The sequence below is a fragment of the Helianthus annuus genome, chromosome 9, assembly GCF_002127325.2.
Source record: "Helianthus annuus cultivar XRQ/B chromosome 9, HanXRQr2.0-SUNRISE, whole genome shotgun sequence".
Lineage (NCBI taxonomy): Eukaryota > Viridiplantae > Streptophyta > Magnoliopsida > Asterales > Asteraceae > Helianthus > Helianthus annuus.
Genome location: NC_035441.2, coordinates 124,483,366 through 124,495,527, shown reverse-complemented (window position 1 = coordinate 124,495,527; position 12,162 = coordinate 124,483,366). Strand labels below are relative to the sequence as shown.

Sequence of the window (12,162 nt, the reverse complement as noted above, 5' to 3'; positions counted from 1 at the left end):
CCGCGGGACAGAAATCCCGTGATATTTATTTATGTGATTTTAGCAGCGGAATTTTTACATCAGGATCGTTGTAAAGCTAAAAACTTTTCCCGATTATTTCATTTCACAATTCGGGATAAAACCCCGATAATTTACAATAATAAGATTTTTCTGATAAATCTTTATTATTAAACATATTTCTTTATTTTATATTGAGCCACTATGTTAAGCTTGAAATGCTCCTCGGCACTTTTCCTGATTTACAGTAGATCACCTGAAACATGTTTGAAAAAGGTTTTGTCAGCGGGAAATACTGAGTGAATCATTCATTTTACTGAAAAGACACATTTATTATAATTCACAGTGTTAAGATCTTTTACGCATGTTTCTGATATCAACCAACTACCCACAGTATTTGTCACTCGACCGGATCTGTGACAGTGGTCATATCACCATTGGTTGCCCCAATGAATGACGTAAATCAATTAAAATTAGGTTCGCCCACCTAAAATGATTTAAACTGTAGTAATGTGCACAATACCCCACATACTGGCTGTAATTTGGTGATTACATCAACTTAATCACTGTAATTATAATTCTGAAAATAATTTGGAGTATTGTAAAACAGTTGATAAAAAGAGAATGACTCACATTGCAGATTTAATATGGATAGAATATGATTTAGCCCTGTTAACCTAATTTCAACAATAATGCACACAAAACAGGGTTAGTGATCAATACAGCAGTTACGATAACTCACAAGATCAAATTCTCACAATGAACGACAAAGTGCGATACTTAAACTCATTCATCGAATTAACGACGAACGACAAAGTATAACCCTAATGTGGGCGGCACTTAAACATTCTTTGGATATATTGATCTCGGAAAATGAATCGTAATAGCGATCGAGTGATTACCCTGTTTTGCGGCAGTAATTCGAAAGCAGTGTGGGTGTTTAATTGTAGTAAAACGACCTTAACTCGACGTACAGACAACTATTTTACGTCGTTTCAACTCCCAGATTCAAGTCCTAAGGCCCTCTATTTATACTGAAAATTGGCATCTCCCGCGTGTCGCGGCAGAATTCGGGGAACCTCCCGCGTATCGCCTGGGATTCCAATTTAGGGTAGGGTAGGTTTCGTGTCCAGTAGCTTGGGTGAGTTGACAGTTTCGTTAAATTCAACTTAGACAACGAATAATAAGAATAATATCGATTAGGGTTTAACCCCCCCTGAGTTTTAGGGGCCCTGATTCTGATTCCAATTGTTCCGAAAATTTTAGGGTTAGTGCGAAATTACTTGGGTGTCTCAATTAGGGTTTCCTTATTGACTAATTATCACTCTAATTATTAATTTTAAGGAGAGTTGTTACACCACCTGCAGCATCATAATCATCGTCACCTTTTGAACTATGACTGCTAGCAGAGAACACTACTTTATCATCATCATCTTCTTCATCATCTTCCTCATCGTCATCACCTATCAACTCATGCATAGGTGTTTCTTCTTCGAACAAACCAGAAACTGCAGATATCGATTCAGGATTCTCTGTAACCATCGAAGGTACTAAAGCCATTTCAGGCACAGATGAACTTCCTTCAACTCCTTTACCCTTATCCTTCATTTGTCTTTCTATTTCAGCTTGACGTTCAGCTCGAAGGTCTTCAACTTTCAATTCTTCAAACTTTTGATTGACCGACGTTCCAAGCATGCTTTCTACTACTCTGTTCAGCATATAGAATTCATGATCCCTTAAAGCCTTAGATGCTGCAAGCTCTTTGTTTTTTAGCTTGAAGTATTCATTCTGATCATCACGTCGATTCTTTTCTTCTTCAAGCTCAGTCACACGAACCTTTAAGATATCAATCTCTGTTTGATCAGCTTCAATTTTCTTCACCAACTCTTTATTTTCACTTTCTAACTTCTGCACACGAGCCGCAAGAAGTTTTTCTCTATCAGCTACCTTCTTATTCTCAGCTGCCAACTTCTTGTTTTCAGCTATCACATTCTCCATTCTCTTTTCCAACTTCAACACGAATAAATCTTGTGAAGAGAAAAGTTTTTGTTGTTGTGGTGGTGTTGATTGAGGAGTAGGTGATGGTTGTCTTGGTGGTGTTGGTAATCTGGGTGGTGATGGTTGTTGTGGAGGAGTAGGTTGTCTGGGTGGTGATTGGTGAATAGGTGATTGTGGTGGTGTTGGTTCATGTCGAGGTGTAGGAGGCTTCTGCACAATCTTCTGAGGTCTCTTTGACACTCTAACCTTTGGAGTTGCTCTCTTACGACCAGCAGCTTTCTTTCTACCTCTTGGAGTTGATTGCGATTCAGAAACATGCTCTGGTGAAGGAACATAAGGAGCATCATCGTCCTTTTCTTGCCTCTTCCTTTTCCTGAGTAACTTTTCTTTCTCTATCTCCTCCTTCATTCTTCTTTGACGTTCAGCCTCATCTACAACTTCGTCATCTGATGAACTTGATGAACTAGTTGTGTCTTTGTCCACATCGTCACCTTCAATATCATCTATAACCTTTTCTTTCTCTTTCTGAACTTCAGCAGTTACAGTATGTACAACATTTGCAACAAAATCTGGCCCTGTTTCAAGCATATCAATATCAATCAAAACATCAGTGTTAGATGGAACATCTTCAGCATTTACATCTTGATCCTTTTCAACATCAACAACAGGATTGTCTTCTTCAGGCTCATCTATCAACATAGTTCTAGCCGTTTTCTTTTGTTTCTTCTTTGGTTTAGACGATGATCCTTCACCCTGTTCTGCTGTAGGAGTCGCCAATCTGCGTCTTCTCCCAAACTCTTTCACGTACCATTCATTCTTCGTGGTTTTGAAATTTTCGAGAATCTTCAGCTCATCAGCGTACATTGCCTCTTTCATTTCTTCCTCATTCCTCCAGTTTTGATGATTCACTGGATCCGGATCAACATATTTTGCATCTTTAATACAACCAAATGGCTCGACAACAAGTGTTGGCTCTGGATGATTCGGATGATAATTCACTAACTGCTTCAAAGTTTTGTTAGACATGTGAGCTTGCACCAATAAATCATCTTTAATATTCCTATCAATCTCCGGATATGCGTGATCTATCAACATTTGAACAAATCTTGGATACTTCCACGCCCTGACTTTGGTAGTAATATTCTCTGCCATGTAGTGAAAAACGATGTGAGAGAAATTATATTTCTTGTTCAATACCAAAGCAGTCAACATGTTCATCTGATAGTCTCTCATTTGGTCGTAACTTCCTTTTGTATGACTTAAAGAAATCAAAATACAGTGAATGAGAAACTTGAACGACTTCTGAAACTTCGACTTTAGATAATTTCCGATGTTTAACGCTCCTCTGTATCCCAACCTCAGCATACACCCTTTCACCATCCTTTCGGGAAACCGTGTAGGATAATTAGCTTCATCGGGAAAGTTGACCACTTCACGTACTAAAGCTTCAGTTACTAAAATTGTTTCCAACTTCCCATGCACTTCAACCACAGAAGAAATTACTTTGCGCTCCTCATCGTATGTAGCATTTTTCCAGAAACGACTTAAATGAGATCTGTAGATCGGCCGTTGATCCGTCAGCGCTTTCTTAATAGGGATACGGTCCATGAAATCCAAAATACTACTGAAATTCGTCAATTCGGGATTTTTCTCGACATCCAGATCACAACAACTGTTGTGTACAGGGTCAAATAAAACATTCGCTGAAGCCTGCACAACAAACACAGGCACAATGAATCAGAACACTTAGAAAAATTTCATACATTCAAATTTAACAAGTTCATATAAGCGGACCAAACAAGTGCACAAAAAGCGAATCACATTTAGTACACACGAGCAGACCTCACAAGGTACATATGGGCGAACCAATTAAGTGCATATGAGCGAACCCTACAAACTGTGCACACATGAGCGAACCCTACAAGGTACACAAAAGCGAATCTCATAGTGTAAACATGAGCGGACCAACTGTGTGACTAAAAAGCGAAACTATCATTATCTAGACTAAAAAGCGACCCATATCTTGCATGAATGAGCGAACCACACAAAGTACACAAAAGCGAATCTAGTTTGTACAGATAAGCAGCGGACCTATCTAACATTGTATGGATGAGCGGATCTAAAATGTCTATAAGGAACAGACCTAAGTATGTCTATATGAGCGGACCTAGGTTGACTAATGAGCGGACCTCTTTGTCTGTACAAGCGAACCTATAGTAAATCAACTAAAAGTTGATCAAAACTACAAATTGAACTTAAAAACATGTTCTACACAAGATTCCGAGACCTGGGGTGACATTTAATTTCATCTACGGCCTCCCTATACCCCTAGATCTAAACTTGAAAATATGCAACTTCGACAAACATGGAATAACAATCAAATTGAAATATTTCAAGCACACATCCATCATCTACATACACAGACGACTCTAATAACATGATCAATTGACCAAATATGACAGTTAAAAGCATCAGTACATGATTCGTTCAAAAAGATTACCGACAAGACAAAATTAACCCTGAAATTGGAAAAATTAAGCGGGTACTTACCTTGCCCATGATCGAAATAGTGATAATCTAATAAGAACTGATGTATAACGGGCAAAACAGTGAAAGTGATGAAACAAACAGAATCGCTCGAATCGCCTCAGAGAATGTCGTAAAAGCGAACCGGATTATGTGTGTAAATGACATTAAAAGCGGACCTGATGATATATATGGTAACGAGTGGGCATTACCCGCGCGTGGTTGAAAAGATAAGATAAATAGGTTTTAGTTAGAAAATTCTAATTTTTATTTTATTTTCTATACACAATACATAATATATATACTATATCTATATATATGATGTTAATATACAACAAAAAAAATAGTAAAAAAATCAGCTTAAACATTTAAATAACATCACTTTACTTTTAAGTTCATAAATCCTATATATTTTTACGTTTATACTAAAGTTTTGATAAAAAAATGGTTCAAACAAAAATAATAGATTATAAAAAACATTTATTTATGGTTTCAAGTAGTCTACACCCATGTTTGAGACCAAACCTGTTCTGAAGCAAATGTACATCGAAATCATAACAGGCATGACACTGTGTTATTTTTTTCATTACTGCACAATATATACTGCATTAATAATCCTGCACATAACACATACTTAATATTAGAGAACATGTCTAGTTGTTTTTTGGACTTCGTTTACCGTAGTAATAACATATTCAACAAATCAAATATGGCCATGGATCAATTGAGCATCAAATATAAAAGGTATTGATTAAATCTTGTGGATATTTTTATTTTCATAGAGTAAGTCTCTCGTTTTAAGCCTCATGTAAATACTAGTGGGGAACCCGCGCGTTGCAGCGGGACGGACATAATTTGGCACATGATTTAACAATCAAAACAGTTAAGTTCTTGTATAAGCTGTAACGAGTCACATCTAGTTCCAATTGTTTTTAGGTTTTTTATATAAACAGTGGGCCGTATATGAATAAGTCATTTATTAGGGTGTACGGGGCGTTCGCGGGGAAGGGGAGCGGTGACCCTTGTCCCCGATCGGGAACACCGCCGCCATCAACGCGGGGACCCGAATCGGGGGGGTCACTCGGTGTGGATTCACCGCTGTTTTGTGCACGAAAAAAGAGGAACGGTCATATGCAACGGTCGGATTTTTAAATTAAAAAAAAAATTCACTTTTCTAAAACATATATAAATAACCATCCCATTCACTCCATTTTTTTATACTCAAACCATATCAACCTCACTTTATTTTTTATACTCTCCAACCACACCCACTTCACTTTATTTTTTATACTCTCCAACCACACCCCCTTCACACCGAGCAATGGAGAACCAACCCCGCGAGGCTAAATGGAACCGGACCGTTCATCAAGTAACCGAACCGTTCATCAAGTACGGTCTAAATGGAACCCGATGTTGACGAAAATAAACTTTTTTCAACGGCCTATACCAACAAGCGGTAAAAATTATATTTTTTTTGACATTGTATATTTTTAATTTTTTTTTCTAAGTTCATATTTTTTTAACACTTATTTTTTTTAACACTTATTATTTTATTTTTATTATTTTATAATATGTAGGATCGCACACGAGGAAGCGGATGTAATGATCTCGACGTGATGAAAGTCGCGTTAAAAGAATTTAAAGATAAATTTCCGAACGGTTTTCAACATATCGAGGCGTGGGAGGTCGTTCGAAGACACGAGAAATGGGCCCAAGTCCCATTGTTGGGTGAGGAAGGTGAAGGTTCGGCACATAAAAGAAAACCTGTTGAGGTGGACCCTTCGATACCGGATATGAACGAAGACCCCTCGCCACAAAGACCACAACGGCGAGACAAGCGTCAAGCTACATCGTCCGAGGGAAGCTCGGCCGAGTTGGCGGCACAATTCAAAGAGTACACCGCCATGAAAGAAGCGAAGCAAGCGGTAGAATTGGAGGCGATCGAATTGAGGAAAAAAAGAGAGTCGGAGGCTCGCGAGCTCATATCGGAACAACGCGAGACGATGAAAAACTACAATTACGATCGAGATATGAAAACATTCCTCAAGCCGCACGACGATGCTCCGCCAAGTATGTTGCCGTTCATCCTCGCCCGAAAGCGCGAAATCGCTAACAAGTACGGGTGGCCATGCGATTTCTAAAATTTTAATTTTCTAGTTTTAATGTAATTTTTATTTTCTAGTATGAATGTGATTTTTATTTTTCTAGTTTGAATGTATTTTTTTTTAATTTAATGAAATGTTTTTTATTTTATTTTTATTTAAAAAAAAAAAAAACCAACTCCCCTAAGAGGGGAGTGCCGCCATCAAAATGGGGTGTTAGGGGAGTTTAAGAGGGGAGTTGACGTGGCACTAGTTGGTTGGTTGGGCGTAAGAGAGGGGACTCACCTCTTAGGTGAGTGCCCCTTACACCCTTAAAGCATAGTCGGTATAAAACTTCAATTCTCATATGTCAGAAGTCTAACAAAATAATATGTATTAACTGCAAAAAAAATTATGGTGTGTTTCTAGTTTTCTATTACCAATACGAATTCCCTTGTTCTACCCTAAATAGAGCATCAAAATGGCTGTTGTAAGTTAATAAAACAATTATTTGTTAACTCCAATCAAATGAAGCTAGACATATGTTTCCTGGTTGAGCCTTCTACTCGCAATCTACACACCAACATTCAGATTGGTCTCAAAGAATTAAAAAAAAAAAAACTAAATTTGTGAGGGCATAAAAAACAATAATGAAAGATAAAATTACACATTCTCCTAATTACATGGGTCCAATTACATGTTTGGTACTGGTTCTAATACCTAAACTCAAAACATGAAGAACTAAACCGATTTAACCACTTGACCGCCCCTGATTTTCAATAAGCATGATGAGTAAGTGTGTTAACCTCATGATGCGCTTGGAAAGCGCATGCACAAGGAATTGAAGTTGGATTCAAACAACCACTTATGATAAGTGAATGCCTACCCGGGCATGTATGAAGCGCTGGAAATGAATCACAAAGAGCCTGAACCGCCGGCGGTGTTAAAGCAGTGCATTGACTGATGTTGAGACTCATGAGCCCGTCTTCATCCTCATCCCCGGTTTTAACCCCATCCCACATTTGGTTCCTGTTTTTCACTCGAATATGTGCCAACGCGTACATCGCTCGGTCGGTGATGTTTCGACAGTAGTAGAGATCTAAAGATGTTAGATGCAGGCAATTGTTTGCTAGGGCTATGACACTCTCATCTGCACGCAAATCAATTGTTGGAATTAAGAAGTTGAAATAATGTATGTTGCAGTTGCAAGTTTATAACAGCTTTACCTGCTATAAGAATGCAACCACATAAGTCGAGTGCATGCAGATCGTGACAGCCATACGCTAAACTCGTTTCCCCAGCGTCACCAACTTCCTCACACCATCCTAGGTTCAATGAATGAAGTTGACTACAGTTGTATCTGATTGCCTGCAAACATAATCAAGCATCCGTTCTGGACGTGGCAAATCATGCGGGCCAAAGCAAGGTTGGGTAACGGGTCAAAACGTGTACAAAAAATTAGTACGAGCCAAAACGGGTTAGATGACCCGGAAAGAAAGGTTGGGTAACGGGTCAACACACGTAATTTTTGTACGAGCCAATACGGGTATGTTTGGATTTGAGTGACCCAACCCACTTTTTGACCAAAAGTTTATCGTTTTATAGATAGTATCGGTTGAATATGCTAATAAAAGTTGTAATATTTCATTACTAATTTATTAATTGAATATGATAATAAAAGTTGCATTATTTCATTACTATGCATTAAATAAACATGCTTTCACCAATTTCATAGTAAATATAATGATTGACCCGTTTACCAACTATCTCGATGTAAATTTTGAATATTCAAAGAGATTTGAATACAAGAAGATATAATGAAATTTATTTACCAATCCATAAGTAAATGGGTAACTTCAAAATTATTACATATAAAAGATACGCGATTTTCAACCCTTCGATTCGTTTCCTTTTAGTCATACTTCTTTTTACCTTACTTATTTGACCCGCTAAAGCATAACCAAAATCGAAACCATTCACAAGTAAATGGATTGAAATTCTAACAAACCAAAAGGATCGTTTACCTTCAATGCCTGATCAGGTGCAGCTTTTACGCATCCACAAAGATTTAAAACTTTCAATTGTCTGCAGTAACTACTTAGATATGCAAGAGCGTTATCGCTAAACGAAGAGCATCCGCTGATATTGAGCTTAATAAGCTTTTGACAACCATGTGCCAAAGCATATAACGACCGATCACTAAGCTTAAAGCTCCTTGCTAAGGTCAAGATCTTCAAGATCATGATAGCTATTTGCAATGGTTTCAACCCCATTGTCAACTAACTGCGGTTTATCTTGACGAAAAATTTAGTGTGTCATATTTATGCAAAAAAAAAAAAAAAAAAAAAAAAATTCTTATCAGAATCTCTTTATTGTGTTTAGTTGTCCCTCCGCTCTTATTTTATTAAAAAAGAAGTTAACGCTTTCCACAGCCTCTATTGTTGAAAATGAAATAGTGACAATATTTCACATGAGAAGCATGAAATATGGGTGTATTGAAGAAATCTATAAGAATGTGACAAATGAATATGCATATCATCTTTTATTTGGGAAAAGTAATCAAGCAACACACAGATGCAATGCAGTTAATGATGGAAATGTGTGATCTAGTGCAGGATGATAATTCGTCACAATTATGTAAATGTGTAAGATGTGACTATGTGAGTAAGTTGATGAATATGCATATCATGTTTTTCATGTATTCTGAACCAAAGCATGACCTAAGTTAATCTATTCCAGCCTGTGCCGGACAAAACTATGCAATGGCAAAAGCATATAATGGAAAAAGCATACCACACGTGAGGCAGTCAACCTCTTAAAACAACTTGTATACTGCTGAGGACCAAAAAAGCATTATGTGAAATATTAATTGAATTGCAAACAAATAAAAAAAATACCAAGGTAACTAAATTGAGTCTTGATAAAACCCAAATTAAAAAAAAAAACAGTAGCATAATCTAAAATAAAATGGCTAGGTAACTAATTGGATCTTAACACATATCGCAGATGACCACCCTTTTATTGACTGCGAATAACCGATGTGTGGGTGTATTTAGCTCTCATGAAAAGTATAATGATAACAATTAAAAAATATGGAATACCATCAATCAACCACCATCAAAGTTTAATTATTAATTAGCTACCAGGGCTTATGTTTTATCTCTAAGCATGTTAACAGAAAACAAAAATAGTTAACTGACCTGTTGGAACAGGGAACCTTCTTTGATGAAGTTGAAGAAGTGGGCAGGTTCGCACTTGCTTAAAGGAGCACGCATGGCTGTCTGCAGGGTCGGATCTGCTGAATTATATAATAAATCTAGACATTAATATAAATATTGTTATAAGTTTATTTAGTCTGGAACATAATGGGTCAAAAACAGTTAATGTAGTTTGACAGTTAAGTTAGTTAAAGTTGGTTATTCATTCAAGAGTCGGATGAATACACGTATGTTTTTGTGTCAAACTGGGTCGGTCAAACAGGGTTAATCTCGATTTACAGTTTTGATTGCTAGTTTTGTGTCAGTTAATCACCCGCTTGATGTTTAGTGGTAATCGTGCATATAAGGGTCAGTCAAGAGTCGGATGAATAGACGTATATTTGAATGCAAGGACACTTGAATTCTCAACCTCCTTCTATGTTATAAATTACAAGCGGTACGTAACATTTATATAACGAAGATTTGGGGGCTTTTTCCAAATTTTATTATTGTAAAGCCTCCTAAATGAGGTTTATTAACAAGAATATAACAAAGCAACAATTATTCCACTTGTGTCCCTATCAGATCTCTCAAAGATAGCCAGCCTAAACCACATTATAAAAAAAAAAAAAATCAAGAAATGCCAAGATCAAAACTTTAATTATAGGCCAAAAGTTTGTTGTTATGATGGGGAACTAAATAAACAAGATTTGCTAAAATGATTTAAAGAAAATCCCAGTATCTCTATCTATACAACAAGGAAACAGGATTAGTGACTCAAGTCCATAAATTAGCAAAATTGTTATAAGTGAATCACATAAGCAAGATACAACATATAATAACACACAAATATTCACTTTTAAAACAACATACTAATAAAGTCAAAACATTTGAAAAATAAAACCAACAGTTACATATACCTGTCTTGAACCACTGGTTGATGAATCGTGTTGGAGAGGGACTACACAAGTATGATCATACTTTCCTTCCTTGTCAAAGAGGAGAAATGACCAATTATAATATCACATATAACTGCAAATGACACAAACGTAATCAAGATCTAACATGCTTTTAATAGATAAATTCACTATCTCCAATCAAAATTTCACATAAATACATATAACATACTCAACTTTCACTCAAAAAAGGCACATGTAATCCTTTAAACAACCTACCAGCCGCTACACTACAGGAACCTGAACCACACCATATGTGTTGCGAAACTATCAAATTAGGGTTTCCCTGTATCGTCTACAAAATGAAATGAACTCAAAATCAAAGATTCAGTACACAAATAGTGAATAAACTATATGAACAACAAGAAAAGCAAATCAAACCTCAAGGTTTTGTGGCGAATAACGTTGACGTAGCATCGTCTACCACCCATATCTCTTTGACCTACATTGAAACCTAAATAAGATTATAAGAAGCACGTTTATAAAATAATGACCTTAACAACAAGTAAAAAAATACAATTTAAAACCAAAAAAACATGAAATTGAAACAATAAAATCCTAATATTTGCATACCTGGTGAGACCGGGAGGGAAGCAACAGCACCAGTGGCCAGCGAAACAGTGGCATAATTTTCCGGCCAGGTGAACATTCTAAACCCTAGTAATACGCATCTCAAAGACTGGATGATTTGTGCTTGATAATGGATAGTTCAAGTCACTGATACAGAAGTGATACATATGAAGGGTTCTAGAATTCTATGGATGAAAGGGTTAAATGGGATTCAACCCACGTCTTCAATTGCATTCAATGCGAGAAATTGATTACACACTCCATGATAAAAATTAAAGAATTAAACTCAGTATTTGTAACTGATGATAGAGTCTCAATCATGCAACGTTTCAGTGATGCGAGTCTCAATTTCAATACTTATGTTCGCTGATGTAGGGTAGAACAAGGGCAAGAATGGAAGAAAAGGGCAAATAATTTAGGATTTGAACGGACCATTCACATGCCATCTTAAAAATTGAAAGGAAATTACATTTCTATCCTAAGGAAATGCTTATATATAGTATATAGTATATAGATATAGATATAGATAGATATTCCTTTGAAATTTAATGAACTACATATTAATTAATTTTTTTTCCTTTTTCAAATTTCACAATTCTTGTTAGGCTAGGCCACAACCTTTGGAAGTGCAATTCAAAGTTCGATCAAGATATTTTGTTTATTTCTTCATATCAAACTAATAATTCTATGATAACTAATATTTCAATACCAAATTTTCCACTATAAAGATATGGCTGATAAAATATGATTTGATTTGAAAGGTGATTATAACATTTAAGACAAATGATATACTAACTGTGAAAGAAAACAACTAAATAATGAAATTATAATAAAAAA

At 36.3% G+C, this 12,162-nt stretch overlaps 2 protein-coding genes across 3 annotated transcripts; both read right to left on the bottom strand.

The window, feature by feature from the left end:
* Positions 1 to 216: 216 nt before the first annotated feature.
* LOC110878513 (glutamic acid-rich protein) lies at positions 217 to 4,684 on the bottom strand. Of its 2 annotated transcripts, XM_022126823.2 has the most exons (3): positions 4,546 to 4,684; positions 1,359 to 3,705; positions 217 to 253 (listed from the first exon to the last, which is right to left on the bottom strand). In XM_022126823.2, exons 1-3 carry the CDS (start codon positions 4,552 to 4,554, stop codon positions 240 to 242), a joined length of 2,370 nt encoding a protein of 789 aa, XP_021982515.1. In that variant the 5' UTR covers positions 4,555 to 4,684; the 3' UTR covers positions 217 to 239. The 2 variants fall into 2 exon arrangements, with proteins under 2 accessions (XP_021982515.1, XP_021982514.1); XM_022126822.2 differs by lacking the exon at positions 217 to 253 and having other exon boundaries at positions 1,281 to 3,705.
* A 2,413-nt stretch (positions 4,685 to 7,097) lies between these two features.
* On the bottom strand, positions 7,098 to 11,841 carry LOC110878514 (F-box protein SKP2A). The gene is given in 9 exon segments (XM_035977559.1): positions 7,098 to 7,752; positions 7,829 to 7,970; positions 8,627 to 8,815; positions 8,817 to 8,885; positions 9,803 to 9,900; positions 10,720 to 10,831; positions 10,975 to 11,050; positions 11,137 to 11,197; positions 11,329 to 11,841. Coding segments are annotated over 5 exon segments (849 nt in total). The 5' UTR covers positions 9,878 to 9,900; positions 10,720 to 10,831; positions 10,975 to 11,050; positions 11,137 to 11,197; positions 11,329 to 11,841; the 3' UTR covers positions 7,098 to 7,378.
* Positions 11,842 to 12,162: the final 321 nt, after the last annotated feature.